Source organism: Tenrec ecaudatus, chromosome 2 (genome assembly GCF_050624435.1).
Source record: "Tenrec ecaudatus isolate mTenEca1 chromosome 2, mTenEca1.hap1, whole genome shotgun sequence".
NCBI classification, from domain to species: domain Eukaryota; kingdom Metazoa; phylum Chordata; class Mammalia; order Afrosoricida; family Tenrecidae; genus Tenrec; species Tenrec ecaudatus.
In genome coordinates, this window is record NC_134531.1 from 295080450 (window position 1) to 295097783 (window position 17334).

The 17334-nt window shown below is 41.3% G+C and overlaps 1 protein-coding gene across 13 annotated transcripts in view; it reads right to left on the reverse strand.

The window, feature by feature from the left end:
* BBX (BBX high mobility group box domain containing) overlaps positions 1-17334 on the reverse strand; it is a 337134-nt gene that overhangs the window by 40628 nt on the left and 279172 nt on the right. For all 13 annotated transcript variants that reach the window (XM_075542577.1, XM_075542574.1, XM_075542579.1 and 10 more), the window contains one exon: positions 239-1250. In XM_075542577.1, coding sequence (XP_075398692.1) covers positions 239-1250 — 1012 coding nt within the window. The remainder of the gene's footprint in view (positions 1-238; positions 1251-17334) is intronic.

Here is a 17334-nt window from a genome sequence, read left to right on the forward strand (position 1 = left end):
CACTTCAAAAGAAAGTTTGAATTACTTAGTATCTATTTCCTCAGTACTACAGCTCCAAAGGGAATACAAATATCCCAAAGGGTTCTAGAAAAGCTGTAAGTAGTCACAGATGTGTACGCTAAGTCATAGAGAACTTTGATAGCCGACTGCTCTGGTAGCTGGCTGTTCTTGCACTAGGTGTCAGAGAGATTCAGCTTGGTCTTCGTATTCCCTTTCCAGGATGGTCGGTACCACTTACCTCTGTCAACATTGGCTCTCAGCGAGGCGAGCATGCCCTCGGACACCAGGGTTTTATACAGAGCCCCTTTGCAAGACCTCTCGGATTTCCGGGAGCCACACGCCTCGCTCTTCCTGTGACAATCACTGTCCTCGGGCTTGGCCTGCCCTGAAAGGCTGGCTGGTAGTGCATCCTCCGTGGGGGTCAAGGGTGCTGCTTTCATGCCCTCTGGCAGCTCACCAGGAATGTTCTTGCTGGCAGAAAGACTAATGAAGTCTGGACGTCTTGACTCTTTGGTAGTGTCTGAGAACTTCTCCTTTGACATTTTCTTTTCTCTTGATTTCCCTCTTTTCTTTGGTGGCTTGGCATCCAAAAGGCTCCCCGCCTTGCCACTTGACGATGGGCGGACCTTCTTGCGGGGGGCTTCTCCAAGCTTCTCCATGCCCCAGTCTCCCTTTGCTACGGCTTCAATCGTGTATACGACACTCTCGATGTCGGACTCAGAGGACTGCCTCTTTTTGCAGGTCTTCTTGGGCGTGGACTTGTCATTTCCGTGTCGATCTACTTTGCTTTTCTTCTTCTTCTTCTTCAGCTTTTCGGGTTTGTTTACTGCCGTGGGCTCATCAATGATCATGATTCCATGAGGGTGGCACACGTGATCCTTGCGAGTAGGAACATCACTTATGATGATCTTGCTACTGGCCGAGTATGAAAAATCAGGGAAAAGACTACTCTTTTGATCTTCCTCGAATTCCTCCTTTTTCGTTTCTTTGGGATCTTCTGTTTTTATAGCTTTCATGTCATCCACTTGCGGCACATCAACATTTCTGACGTCCTTCGGATCTCTGGCATTGTCTTTAGCGGATTTTTCAAATTCTGTGTCCTTCTGCAAGTTGGCGTCCTCTCTTTTCTCCATTTTTATTTCTCTTTCTTCGTTTCCCTTTTCCAGTTCTCTAATTCTTCCACAACCAGGTTCTTTTGTTCTGGCTAGCTTTGATTCTTCTATTTTCATCCCTTCGGATGCCAGACACATCTAAAAAGTTAAAGCACACATGGGAGCAAACAAAAGACAAGACATAAGTGAAGAAATCCTTAGTCCTCCATGCCATAAATTAGTCTAAAGTTTTAAAGCAGGCACCCTTTATTAAAAATAACAAAATAAACTTCGAACTTTTTAACAAGTCACTTCTGCCCAAAGAACTTAAATAATTCAAACGAATACAAAGCTATTTATTGAACTCCAATTAAGCATGTACCACAATTCTAATTGTCCAGCCCATCAGACGCTATTTCCATGAAAGGGAGATTTGTCAGAATGAAAGAGGTCACGTTGAAAGACTCATGTTGCTGCCTCGGTTTTGCGATTCACTCACTTAGTCCGTCTTCTGTGTAAAATGGCAATGATGCGAACGTGTCTGCAGAGAGGATTTGGGATCTGCTCTCCAAAGGACACAGACTTAACGTTCCGTGGAACGATCTTAGTGTGCCCGAGCAAGGGGTCGCCCGAGTCGGAATGCACACGGAACTAACGGTTTGACATGAGAAGAGAAACATATGACCACGATGTTAAAGCATCCCCAAACTCCGCCTTTTCCTCTTTCCTGATACGAGGAGGGAACTAGCCAACAATATTTCCCTGCACATTTGAAGCTAGAGGTGACAGGATGACTCACGGTACAACGACAGAATCTATCAGTTAATGAAAGAAAATGGTGTGGATCCACACAGTCTTATTCACCATCTAAAAAGCTCCGCAAACAGCAAAGTTCTCCATACTAATTTAGTGATCAATTCAATCGGAACTAATTTGCCTACAAATCCTGCCCTGACGCAGTTTGATGTCTTTATCTTTATCTTTACATGTGACTGTTCACATGATTTTCCTATGGGACGAGGCATGTACTTGGAAATGCACTGGGAGATTCTGTAATGAAAAGATATAAATACTGTATTTTTTCCCGCTAAAACACAAAATTCCTGAACACCAAAAACACATTTAGCCCCAAAGGATTTGGGGAAGGGCTTGATGTAGTTTTTAATTTTAAACTAAAACTCCTAAAATTAGACAAGACATTAGAGAGGAAATTTGCCATCTTTCTCTCCAGCTCCCTGGTTCCTTGAAATCTCAATCTATTGCAGTTTTCTAGAAGGGGAAATGGCAGCTTATTTTAAAATTCATTTTTAATACTTGGGTTTTCAATTCATAAGCTCTTATTGCATAGCTCCCAAGAAACAAGCCTCTGGAGACCACTAAAGTTCCAATGATCAGTAAGACCTGACTTTGCCTCTAAGGAAGCCAATCAAAGGTTAATGATGTTGACTGGGCTGAGGGTAACACGGGAATTCTCTGCCATCCTTATTTTAAGTTGTGTGAGCAAGCTAGACGGCTAAATATTGGATTGCTATCCGAACATCAAAATCAAGCACATAAAAAGGGCCCTCCCTATGTTAAATCGCCATTTTGTCAACCAGCAAGGTGTCCTGAGACTGCCACCAACTGCAAAATTCAATCACAGATCTTTCTGTGGGAATGATGCTGCCGTGACGAAGTCTGGGAAGAAATGGGTAAGGGGGTGGAGAGAGGAAGACAGTGAAAGTTCAGAACAAAACAAACCGACAAAGCAAACACGCCAAGAACATCCAGCTGTTGAGCTTATTCACAGAGAAGCTGTCGTATGAAAGATGCATTAGGGGGTCATCTTCTTTGGAAATGCACATGCGTTAACTTGTTAGATATCAGCAAGTGCTACGGGGACCGAGACCTTCCTTCTACTAAAGAAGCAGTGAACAGGACAGACACAAAAGGCGGTCTTCATTTATAAGGACACGTTCACTGTCCCCTACAGATTTCATTCTCTTGGGAATCCTTTTTTCTATCAATTTTGAGATTGTTTGTATTTTCCAATCTTGGTTCTACTAGCTGTTCATGAACAACTATCCCACGTAGGAAAGGAATATGCTAGCTACAGAGAGTAGGCTAGAAGAGCACTCTCCAAAGTAAATTTTATGGATTTTCAACCACTATCACGTTGTGGCTTCTAATAAGTCATTTCAAGGACCTTTTCTTGTGTAGGGGCTGGTTTTGACAGCGTATACTGACAGCTTGCATTTGCACAGGCTCGTCTTAGCAAACCTAATAATACTTTGCAAACTCTACTCTCTGCTCAAATATATTTCAAAAGAATTCTCCTCATCGGCCCTGATAAGATTCTAGAGTTAGGAATGAAATGGAACAAATGCGGACATTCACTCTGGGAACGTATTCTGGGAAACAGCATACTATTTCTTGTGTAGGAATTACACCAAGCACTCCCTATGCTTTACTTCCTTGTTTCAGGCTCTTAAAGAGTCCCCCCCCCCACACACAAATGGAGCATGTTAATCTTAAATTACAGGAAAACCAATTACAGTGCCATGAATGAAACTGTAAAACAAACAACTTCAAATCAAAACTACAAATCACATGTCTACTCATTAATCAAATCAAGCAGGAATCACACGCTCTAGAGCTGGATGCCACTCTAGGGGACGTCCAATTTAATCTTTTTCCTAAGACAGGAATTCATTTTACTACATCTTGGAGAGTTAGGTAGCTAATTTGTGCATAAAGATATCCATTATTGGGTAGTTCGTTTTGAATTTTTAAAAGAATTAAGCAAAAATGAGCAATGAACACCCATTAAGAGTGACGAAAGAATGTGGAAATGGACAGCAGTGATGCTTGTATAATATCAAAGCAATTAACGTCACTGAATTGTATATAAAATGTTGAAAATAGTCCATTTTTTGTTTTACATATACACTCCTAATAATCACCAAGGTAAAAAATTGCATACATTTTTTTCATCAACATGTAGATTCTATCAACTGGTCTTTATTCTTTGATCTGAAATCATACAAATTATTCTCTCATGTATAGGAATTTCAAATTCTTGAGGACAGATTTCATGTTCCTGTAAGTCTCTTATGGCCTTATCCTCTCAGTTTCCTGAACAGATCATGAGCTATGTGACGTTCAGAGTTTTACTGAAATGAACTGGGTTGATGACCAAGCAATATATGTAGCTTGACTACAGTCACAAAAAGTTATATCCATAGCTTAGGCTCAAACTCCATGTTGCCAAGAGAGGCTGTGAGATGGGCTAACAGTGCATCCTGCAGTAGGTTGCCATGAGGACAGGGAGAACAGACGTTACACAATTTACAAATGGCATAAAAGGGTTGTAATGGTTGTACAGCGATAATGGTCATGAGGGTTGAGGAAAATGAATGCTTCAACTCAGCAATATCGTTCTTTGATTATTTTGCTAGCTTTTCTGTAGCACTAGATGAGAAGTGGAATGATTTGTCAGTTGATAGGGACACTACACATCTTTAAAGGGGGTCCTGGGGTTAATTAGGCTTGTTTTTGTATATACAGACACATGATACTTCTGGCTAGAATTGAGCTTATGGTCAATTAATATTTTGAATTTTTCCCTTTTGTGATAAAACCACTCAACAAACTAGAGCAAAAAAAAGAGATCCCTCAATAGGATACAGAGTGGTTTATTTATTTACAAAACCCACAGCTAACATCATACTCAAGGGAGAAAGGCAGAAAGCTTTATTTCTGAAATCAGGAACAAGACAAAGATGCCTCTGCTGATTAATTATGTACTGAAAATTATAGCCAGAGCAATTAGGCAGGACAAAGCAATCAAGGTAACCATATTGAAAAAGACCTAAAATGATCTTTATTTGCAGATGATATGATCCTTTAAATAGAACCCCCCCTCAAAAAAAAAAACAGGAACCATTTACAAGAAGTAGCAAATAATTCAAAAAAGGAAGTGAAAGAAACAATTCTATTTATAATACCTAAAATAATAAAGTATCTAGGAATAAGTTCAACTAAGGAGGTAAAAAAGTCTACTAAACACTATAAACCACTGTTGAAATACGTTAAAGGAGGATCTAAACAAAGGGAAGATATCTTGCATTTATGTATCGCAAGACTTAATACGAAGCTGCTCCCTGGAGCAATCTGTAGACTCAACACCACGCCAAGGAAAAATCCCAACAAGTCTTCTTTGCAAAAACTGAAAAAACCAATCCTCGGACTGACAGGAGGGATCTAACTAGACAAATCAATCATAAAGGATTGCACACTGCAACATAAGACAGGGTGGAGGGCAAGTAGAGACTATGGGTTATAGCCCATTTGAAACCCACTCCCAAATGTTTTTTTTCTGAGAAACTTGATAATTCCATTTCATCTATTTCTATGAGATCAAACATTACTAGACATAATATTAAACAGTTGCTAGGAATTAATTTGTATATTTTAGGATTAATGTACTTAGCCCTTTGAAAAGATAATTTCCATGTCTTGTGAAGTTAGGAACACCGGGGGTGTAGTGGTAACGCTTTGGGCTGCTAACCACAAGGTCATTAGTTCAAAACCATCGGCCGATCCTCAGAAGGAAGATAGATCTTTCTACTCCCATAAAGAGTTACAGTCTCAGAAACTCACTGAGGCAATTCTACCCTTTCCTATAGGGTCACTATGAGTCAGAATCAACTGAATGGCAGTGAGTGGTTTGGAGTAGCTTCCTAATTTTTTTCAACTTGTCCAACATTACCACGAGTAAAACAAAATCTTATTTGCAAGGTTTTCCAGGATTCTACAATCTGGAATTTTGGCAGTGGGAACTTGAATATCGACCATGCTAATAAAATCCAATCCGATCCGTCACTCCTCAGTCAATTCTGACTCGCAATGACTCTCTAAGGCAGAACTGCTCCCCGGGGTTTCCAGAGCTTCGATCTTTGTGGAAGCAGATCGGCAAATCTTTCTCCCATTGAACTGCTGCAGACTTTTGGGGGAGCAGGCCAGTACGTGGCGACTGCACCACCGGGACTTCTTTGTATAACGAAGTCACTCTAGCTTTTTTTTTGAGTAGTAATTCCCAAAGAAGTTCGAAGCACAACCCATCTGAATAAGAGGTACCCCTGAAAATAAATATTAAGCACTAAATTAGATAAACACATAAAATATAACACAAAAATAAACCAAACTGTCAAACCAGTTGCTGATTTATTTTTTTGAATTTTCGAGCTTCCATATTAACTTAATACTTTTATTATTACTTTAATAACCACATTTTTAAAAGTGTAAATTAGGTGGTGGATTTTCTACTTCTAACTTCAATTTAATGAGGGAGCTTCAAAAAACCCATAAAAATGGAGCTAAAATACCCTTGAAATTTTTCATAAACTTTTTGAAGTCCCTTTGTATACACTTAACTGCCCCCACCCTACCTTTAATTCAGGGCTGCATATAATTTTCCTAGTCCCTCCTCCCCAATATCATGGCAAAATAATAATTATATCGTTTTGCTTTTATTTTGCAGTTCTCAGCTTTTGTGTTTGTTGGCTTTAATGCATCTACTCTGCGACTTCAGTAAACTGTAGATCTTAATATGCCTGTGCGGTGCATTGAGTTATAAATGTACAGCAGTAGAATGCTGCCTTATGTAGGATATGTTAGCTATTATTATGAGCAGTATCACACTTATTCTACAAGTATCAGTGACAGAGTCCCATGGCCTTGGCGGATTAACTGTTTTGGCTCTAAGTTTTCATGCTAGGATTTAATGATTCTACAAGGGAGAAAAAATAGATTTAGGAAGATCTTAAATATCTGTCAAAAGGCAATAATTCTTAATAATGTTTCTAAACTTCTGGGTACCAATACTTTGAATTTTATACTTAAGAATGTGTATATAAACTCTATTAAGTACATACACGTGGATGTAGACAAAGGTAAGTACAAAACAAACATAAAAGAGCATAAATTATTGTGAACTCAAGGGAATAAAATGTCATTGTGGGAAATAAAGGCTTAATGCCTATTATTCTTAATAGCGGGTTGGCTGTTAATTAAGCCTTGAAACAGTACATGCTGAAGTAAATGCCAATTCATGCTTCTATTATTTTAAAGTCAAACAGTAATCTTCTTTAAAAGGGAAAATGTAAAACCATAAGGATACCTTCTGGATGGAGCTCCCGCAGCTGCTGTATTCAAACAAGTTAAAATGCCAATGTTCTAAATGGAATGGTGGGTATAAACATTTGGTATCTATTGTCAATTCCCTCCGGGCATGCTGTATTTAACTGTTGGATGCTAATCCTATTTCCTAAAAATCACGTTTTAATAGACAAACTCAGGGACACAAAATATATCTAGTTCATCTTTGTGTTCTCTAAGAATATCATAGCACTCTTATAAGAGAAGGCAATGAATGGATAATTGTGCTAAACTAAATGGTACATTAATCCTGAGGTAATTTTAATGAGTTTAAAATGAATTCTGATTCAGACCAGGAAAGAGTTACTTTATGACTTTATAAAAAACGAGGCTAATTATGGCCATTCCGATCGCTTTGCCTAGATCAGTAATCAGCTCCCTCAGAGTACCACAGATAATCACCAATACATGCATTACAAGTTAATCTCTGCAAACTGAAACCACAGTGAGGCTTCTTACTGGAGGTTTCTCCAAGTTCAGAGACACAGGTTCAGTCCACCTCCAGCCAGCGTTTGTTATGGGGACTCACTCTAGAGACATAATAATCTGTGTGCATCAAGCTTTTATCTCTGAATCAAAGACCCTTTTAAATGCATTCCTTTCTACAAATGTGAGATATTGATTCATTTACTTAATGTGCCCAGTTTTAAAAGGCTCACTGAAATGATGAGTGAAAAGTAATAAATCGTAGTACAGATAAAACGTAGTACCACAGAAGTAGACACCATTTGGCAGGTACAAAGAAATAGGTAAATGGTTCCAACATGTGCCATATTATTTCACTCTTAATTATACTTCTCTTTTGCTGTCTGTTATATGGGAGTTGGCTAGTAAAACAAAACAAACAAACAAACAAAAAACCAAGGCAGTGTGACAACAGACCCCCTGACACTAATCAAGAAGTTTCAATTTTGAAAAATCTCTTCTTCCTAGTACAAATGTTTTGCAGCCAGGGTATATTTACAATCATTTCTGTACTGGCTTATTATCTGTCAAAACAGTGTACACATAACCTTAGGGTGGCATTTAAGCAGTGGTTTCCAAGGTGTGCATTTCTCACATAATTAAACAAAACCAGGATGTTTTGGCCATAAAAAATACACAATGGCTGGTGGTTTCTGAGAGAAAAAACAATAAAGAAGCACTGCTGCTAAGGAAATTTGTGCCTCCCCCATCGTAAGAGATAGCTGGTCACATAAACAATGGTCAAAGCTTTCTCAGCACCGGAATCTGGGTGTATTATAAGACAATCTGCTAAACCACTGTAAAGATGGCAAATTTAAAGCCACATTAATTAGGCACATTCCTATAGTTCAGTTCCCCCCAAAATTAAGCCAGTACAACTTGGAGGGCATGAACAATTTGAGAATAGGAGTGCTCTAGAAAGGATATACAACTATGCACAAGGAAGACCCACCTGCATGCAAATAAGAGGCGCCTTTACGTGTGTATTTGGGATGAGAATTCATTTGTATGATGATAGGGTAGGAGAGTTGAGGTGATAACTGCATACTGATGTTTTAGGCTCCCCCTCCCTTCACCCCCCTCCGTGGGGGGTCTAACTTTTTCTTCCCAAGTTTCAATAGGAATGGAGAGCATAACACACATCAAGAACCTATCAGAAAATATCAACCACCGCCACCACCAATAAAACGTGTGGACTCACAGACTATGAAAGGCATAGGTGTATACATGTGAGTATGACTGAGCAGGTACATATATGTGCATAGATAGATGTATTTATAAGCAATACAACTATGTAAACACACGCATGCCTACCCATAGATATCACAAACCACACAGAGGTCACAGGGATGCATCCTTCTTAGAAACACACAAACATCTTTTAAGGTTGATTTTCTGGACATGAAGATTTCAGCTAAATGGCAGAATACAGTGTATATTATAATAGTTTCTGCATCCTCTCTTCCTGTCCACTGCCATTATGTCAGTTCTGACTCACAGTGACCCTACAACTATTCCTTTGAGGTTCTGGGGCTGTACATCCTTACGGGAGCAAAAAGCCTCATCTTTCTCCTAGCTGGTGGGTTTGAACTACTGACCTTTCAGTTAGTCCAGTGAGTAAGCCACGTCACCACAGGGCTCCTAACAGCACTGACACTCAATATGAATCATGTATTCATCTTCTGATACCAGTGGAAGTAGAGGGTGTCCAGCTGCTACTACCAACCATTCTGATCAGGTTCACGATAGACAGATTTTTTATATATAGTGGGGGAGAAATGTGGAATAAAATTAAAATTCTTTAAAAGTCCAGACTTAGTGGACCTGCTAAGATTAAAGGACTCCCCAAGACTATTACCCTCTGATACACTTTAATCTTAATGAGATACTACACTTTGAGGTCAATGTTTAGGTAAATAACAGATGAACTAGAGTAGTGGAAAAGATACAACCAGAATAGAATAAATGAGAATGTCACATTGTGAAAAATGTTAACAAAATCGCTGAGTAATCTGTGTAGGGATTGTTAAATGTGAACTTAGTTCATTGTATAAACCTTTACTAGAAACATATTAAAAACAGAAGAAAACACGAGGCACATAATATACACACTCATACATAAAAAACACACGAGATAACAGCAGAGTAGAATAAATACAGTCCCAACTCAATCAAATTCTATCCATAACTGGTAGTCAAGAGCGAGGCCAATGTTATCAGATGGGTCACAACCAAGCAAAAGTATTCATATTTCAAACTTCCTCCCCCCACCAAGTTTTTCCTGTAATTTGATCATAATTAAGCTTTGTTTAAGATCTAATTTGTATGATTCCATGAAATCTAATTTTAATTCAACTCCCCCTTCCTCCCCAGATAACTTTATGAGAAAAGCTAAGGTTTGTGGAAAGATTGTCTTCCTTTGGTTCTACCAGATCTATGATCTGTTCGCTTATATATGATGAATGTATCTGGAGAAATCCAACATCCTCTTCCTTCAATGTCACCTTGAAAACCCGACAAGGTTTGAACCTCGAGGTACGGAAGAGCAGTGTGCCCCACAGACAAGGAGGCCGCCTCAGAATACTTAGCAGTCCTCCGGTGGCTCTCCTCATGTTGGTCTGTCTCCATTTTCCTTCTTCCTTGGCATCTTCCATCTCTCCGAGCACGCTTTCCTCCGCAGTTAGCTATGTACTGAAGGAGATCTCAGGCTCAAGGTCAGATTCCTGGAGGCAGCCTCAGCGTCAGGTCCTTTTTCTCATGATCTCACAGAGCCTCAATCATCACATCCTATTGAATTTCCTGAAACTTCCTGCTTATCTGCCTCCGCCTTAGATTCCCACTGCCGCTCCTCCCCCAATTCTGGCGCTCATCTGCTCACACCTGGAAAAGACTTAACCCTAAGCATTGGGGTACCTTCCATATTCACTTGTGAAATGAAAAAGTACTGCTTTAGTCTTTGAGTCTTCAATGGCTCTTTATACCTTTTAAGTACATGTCTTCCCTTTGCACTAAACACCTTCCCAATTCTATCTCACCCTTCCTCTCCCCAAAATCTCCTAGCCTGTCCTTTAATGCCTGCTAATCTGATTACATCCTGGCATCCAAGTCTCTCCTGTTTGTTTGCTTGACCTCCCACTCACCATTTAATTATGCAGAGGTCACAATCTCCACGGTCTATGGGTGCCCAGGTACAAAAGAGAAGAGCAGGCCATGTACAAGTGCAGGAGGAGGAGAATTGTCAGTCTCAAGGTGATGGGTTAATGGGGAAAGTAAAAATGATGTCAGCATTTGAAAAGCAAGTGTCTCTCCATGGGGCAGCCTCTAAGGAGCCCTGGCCAATAAAACCAAACCAAACTCACTGCCATCATGTTGATTTGGACTTAGAGCGACCCTGTATGTGTAGGAAGGCTGACCCAGTGTTTCCTCTACATTCTCATAAAAAGTCAGAAATATGTTTTCATTTGAAACCTAATTCTAAGACATTAGTCATTAATTCAAATGGAAAATATGGCTTGGGTCAATGAAAACGAGGCTTCAGGAAAGGGTCTGGAATGCGTGTTGGAAATGGGCGGAAAATGCTGCATTTTCACCCTCTGCTTCTAAGCACCTCCTTCTTCAAGAACCCTCTTCAAGTTCTCTCATCAGTGCTTGGTCCTCAGAACGCTCCTGATCATTTTGCTTTCTCCTTTTCCGGGTTTAACAAATTCACTTTCTGTGGCACTCACCGGTGCTGCGGAGATTTGCTATTTCATTACCTACTTCCTTGTCAAAATCCTTGCATTATTTATTTCTTCTATTTAAAGCCTGGTGGCGTTGCTAGGCAAGTGTTGGACTGCAGACCACAAAGCCTGTGATTCAAAGCCACCAGCTTCTCCATTGGAGAAAGACAAGATCGCTCCCATCAAGACTCACAAAAAACCTTGGGAACCCTACATAAATCAGAATCAACTCGATGGCGGTGGGTTTGGTTTTTAATCCCTCTGCAACTATGTATGATATAAACTACATCTATACACAATAGCAAACCTAGATACGAATATATAAGCTATATAATATAGTTTCTTAAAACCCTTACAGTACCTTCCAAAGTACATCCACAGGGAGGCATTTATTTGAGGGTGTAAACTCTATCTTGGTAGTTCCCAAAGTAAAGTCATTTTTAAAAAAGGAAATATCAGCTCCATTTCTTTGACAGCAACCTTGAGCAATCTGTCATTTTATTCAGCCATACACACATGTGTAGGAGTAAACTGTCTTCCAGAGATACTTCTATAATAAGCAGATCATATAATAAGCAACCTGCACAGTCTTTTAGTCACCTAAAACAAGGACGAGAAATGCCCAGTGTTTCAACAGCACAGGCCTCAGAGCCAGACCGCCTAACCCCTGGCACTTACTGTCCACATGGTATTAGACGATTCGCAAAATCTCTCTGGGATTCTGTTTCTTAATCCATAAAAGCATAGCAGTAACTACTGTGGTTATTAAATGAGTTCATGCATGGAAAGTCCTTGGGACACCAGACCACACACAATTGCTGCTGCTGTGTTTTACTTCTGATTCTGGGCGATCCCAGACATAATGGGATTAGACCACTGTGGTCCACAGGGTTTCCGCCGCCCTGCCCCCATTGGCTGTTTTTTTCCTAAATAAACTGCCAGACCTTTCTTCCGGCATACATAAGGCACTCAATGCTAGCCATCATTATCATTTTAGGAATTACTCTCTTCCAAGAGTTACACTCAGAGAAACTCACACGGGTTTGCATCGGCAATGACTTGAAGGCATTGAGTTCGAGTTTGGATCTATGCAAATAAAAAAGTGGTACAATTATTTTGAAAACTGAGACGAAAAGCAAAGACAGCAGTAATAATTCAGGTTCTTACTCCTCTAAGACACCAAAGTGTACTTGATAGTCCAGTGGGCCTTCCTCCCTCTACTCCAACTAATCAGCTTTAAATGGCCGTCGGCTCTTCCGCAATGCCTTTCTTTCTCGTTGTTCCTCCCTCCCCCCACCAGTTCTCAGAACAAGTGCTCTGGGCCTGCTCTTCATACTAGACATCGGTGCACATCCGTGTGCGTGCTGCTTAACATGTTCCGCCAACGCCCAGCAGTCTACCCAGCAGTCCCACCGCAGAAACGAGAGGGCGGGAAAAAAAAGAGGGGGCGGGGAATCGTATGAAAAGATAAAGGAATTTTTGGAAGAACTTAAAAAAAAACACCTCGCTATGGGTGCACAGGGAATCCTCGTGGCACTTAGGGGTGAACCCTGGATGGCCACCAGCGCCTTTCAGGAGAGCCACAAGGCTGGCTGTTCCCAACAAGATTCCGTCTTGCACTCCGACGGGCGCCATTGGGTGGAATCCACTGGGTGGTGGCGGGCTGCTCCGGTTCTAGTTGGGTTTATATAGATTCCAACTCCGAACGTCCCTATGCGGCGACCCCGGCGGCTTCTGATCATTTCCATTGCTGCGGGTGTGGACTTTACCGCTCTTCCCGGGAGACGGTGGTTTCGCATCCGCGGTCTCCAGGTGGTGAGCCGCTCGGGATGCGCCCACTACACCACCAGCTCTCCCCTATGCTGTCACAGCTCAGAAAGGCCCGTGGGCGAGCAGCTCAGGGCATCGTACGAGCAGCTCATCGGTCTCACGAGCGCTGCGCCACCTCAGCCCAAACCTTGGGGTGTCAGGGGTGGGAGGGCCCAGTGGCTCACCTGCAGCCACATCAGGCAGGAACCGCGGGTACCATGGTCCCCACCGCGGGGAAGAATGCCTCTGGAAGGCCACCGCCCTACTTGCCCCAGGTGCCTTGTAGGGGACGCGCAGATCAGGGTGGCGGCTCCTCCAGTGGTGGTCACCAGGTTGTGCGGGTAATGGAAGAAGGTACAGGAAAGGTGTCCAGGGAGGAGGAGGAAGTGGAGAATGCAGAGAAGGGGGAGGAGACAGCGGAGGAAAGGCGGGGCTGGAAGTTGAAGGCCCAGGATGTATGGGGTTGGAGGAGCAGGAGGAGGAGGCCGGTGGAGGTGAAGACCAGGATGAAGGGAGGGACGGTAACCGAATTGGTAGGAGGGAGCAACAGTCTGGACTGCGTAGAGCGACAGGGCGGGGCTCTCGGAGACGTATGGAGATCACGTAGCACCTGGTGGCTGCAGCCAGCTAAACGTTTTCTTGAAGTTGCCTGTTTTGCTGCAGAGGCACCAGGCCTGTGCTGGCCCACCGGCCCTCCCAGTAATGGCCTTGCGTGTTTCTCCCGGATGTAACCTGGCTGCACAAGGGCCCTCTCTCATAATGCCCCGTTTCATAGAATGTATTCCGGACAGAAAGCAACTCAGAAATGTAGACGTAGCTGCTGCCAAACCATCATTTTTGGCATGTAATAGGTTGTCGGAAATCAGTTTGAATACTGCATTTGCTAGAATACATATTTTGGATCTTCAATGTTAAGGTTTTTTTTTTTTAAGTGTTAAAGGTATCTTGGCCCTCTTCAGAGAATTCTGCAGTATAATTCATGTTTGACCGTACTTTTGATGACCTGGCCTAATTTAATTTGGAAATAAAGGGAAACATAATGCATTATAATCCGTGTACGACTGAACGAATATTCTGAGTGCGTTTCTCGGCGGTTCAAACACAAAAACTTGGGTTTTCTCATCTCTCTCACTTCAGCAAATTCCATTTCTGGTGGACGAGCAGATCCCTGGAAAATAACCTGGAACAGACCCTAAAATCTCACAAAGTGTTCTACTTCCAAAGACCCGCAAGACTATTCACCAAAATAATAAATATTGTCTTTCTGGACTACGTGACACCAATTAACCTTTCTAGTCCCTGGGCCTGTGGTCTTGAAGTCCCCAGGATCGTAACTCATTTCCTCTGTAACAGCCATCTACAGTGCAGCTATTGATCTCTACCCCCTCTAAAATACAGAACCATAAAAACCACCCGGACTGCCATCAAGTCGAAGGACAGAAGAATGAAGAAAATCAAAGAGGCAATGGAAGCAATCCAAAGGACTATAAACAATGGTAACCACAGCTACCATGATCCTGGGACTTCGCATGTTGCTGTTCTTGTTATGTGAAATTGAGGCGGCTCATTCCCATGGCGACTTTATGCACAACAGAACAAAAACACTGCCAGGTCCTGCTACATCCTCACAATAGTTCCCATTACTAAGCCCATTGATGTAGTAGTCATTGTGTCATCCATCTTGTTGATGTCTTTCTTGTTCTTGTTTTTTGCTGCCCTCCCACTTGACCAAACATAATATCCTACTCCACGGCCGAATTCTTCTAATTATATATGCAAAATATGTAAGATGAAATCTTGGCATCCTTGCCTCTAAATCTGGCCTTACTTCTTTGGACACAGATTGGTTTGTCATTTTAGCAGTCCATGGGACTTTAAATATCTTTGTCCAGTGCCATAATTCAAATGCACCAATTCTTCTATGGTCTTCCTTATTCAATGTCCAACTTTCATATGCATATGATGCAATGGAGAATACCATGACTTGGGTCAGGTGCACCTGAGTCCTCAAAGTAACAAACACCTTTACTCTTCAATACTCAAAAGAGGTCTAGTGCAGATTTACCTAATACAATGTGCCTTTTAATCACTTGACTGCTACTTTCATGAGCATTGGTTATACATCCAAATAAGATTAAAATTCCTTGACAACATCAACCTTTCCTCCATTTATCATGATGTTAAATATTGGTCTAGTTGTGAGGATTTTGATTCTAGACTTGGAGGGTGTATAAGGACCCACGGGACAGGGTAGAACTGCCCCTGAGTGGTAAGGATTTTGGTTTTCTTCACATTGAGTTGTCATCCATACTGAAGACTACAATCCTTGATCTTCATCAGCAATTGCTTCACTTCCTCACTTTCAGCATACAAGGTTGTGTCATCTGCATATCGAAGGTTATTCATAAGCCCTCCTCCAATCCTGAAGTCACATTCTTCTTCATATAATCCAGCTTCTCTGATAATCTGCTCATACAGATTTAATAGGTAATGCATTCAATGCAGTTTGAACTTCTTCCGTCTGCACCATTGGTTCTTGCTCATATTCTACCTCCTGAAATTATGGAGTATTGACTAGCTTATTTGGAACAGTGTCTCTGTGTATTTTTTCCATCTCCTCTCGATGATTCTAGTACCATTCAGTGTTTTCACCATAGAATCTTTTAAGATTGCAACTCGAGGCTTGAATTTTCGCCTGCGGTCTTTCCGTTTCAGATATACCGAGCATGCTCTTCCCTTTTAGGCTTCCAATTCTAGGTCCGTGTACATTTTGTTACAGTATTTGGCTTTGTCATCTTGAGATTTTCTATTCAGCTCGCTCTTTGACCATCTTTTCTTCCATTTGCTTTAGCTGCTCTATGATTGAGAGCGAGGTTCAGACTCTCTTCTGACACCCACTCTGATGTTCTTTGTTTCCTGTTTTTTAATGGCCTTTTGCTTTCTTCATGAATGGTGGTCTTGCTGTCCTTCCACAGCTCATCAGGTCTGTGATGATGCATCAAATCTGTACTTGAGATGTCCTGGAAACTTAGATGGGATAGACTCAAGGTTGTATTTTGCCGCTTGTGGATTTCTTTTCATTTTCTTCAGCTTTATCCTGAACTTACATATGAACAACTGATGGTCTGTTCCATAGTCGGGCCCTGATCTGGGTTTAGCTGCTGATAGAGCTTCTCCATCATGTGTTCCATAGATGTAGTCAATTTGATTTCTGTGTATTCCATCTGGGGAAGTCTATGTGTATAGTCACCATTTGTGGTGTTGAAAAAAGATTTTTGCTATGAACTCACCGTTGGTTTTGCAAAATTCTATCATGCTTCAAAATTATCTCCAGCTTCATGTCTGTCACCAAGTCCATATTTTTCAACTACTGTTCCATCCTCTGTTTCTATTTTTTGGCATTCCAATCACCAATAATCATCAATGCATCTTGCTTGTATGTTTGATCAATTTCCAAATGAAGTGATTGGTAGGATTCTTCAATTTCTTCATCACTAGCTTTTGTGGTGGGTGCAGAAATTTGAGTAATAGCAGTATTGATTGGGTTTCTGTGAATGAGGGTAGATATATTCTATCATAGACAGCATTATACTTCAAAATGTATTTAGCAAGATCCTTCCTAACAATTAATGACAGGCTATTCCTCTTGATTATGTTATTCCTGGCATAGTAAGTCGTATGATTTTCTGATTCAAAACGGTAAATACCAGTCGATTTAAGCTCGCTAATGTCAAGGATATCAGTCAGTTTTCATGCCTTCTATTTCTTTTGTGATGACTTCCAATTGTCCTAAATCCATACTCTGCACATCCCAAGTTCAGATTATTAGATTTCTGCAGCTGTTTCTTTTTGAGTATGCAAATGAAGATGCTGAAGACTCCACTCGCACAGGCTTATTCCAGCTCCCATCACCATGGTTGACTCTCCTCTAAGAAATCAGCTCCTCCTCAGTCACATCTCAAGTGCCCTTCAGACCTAAAGGGCTCACCTGGCAGTCTCCTATATTGTTGTGCTTCCATTGTTTAGGTTTGCAGCATCCCACAATGCTTTGA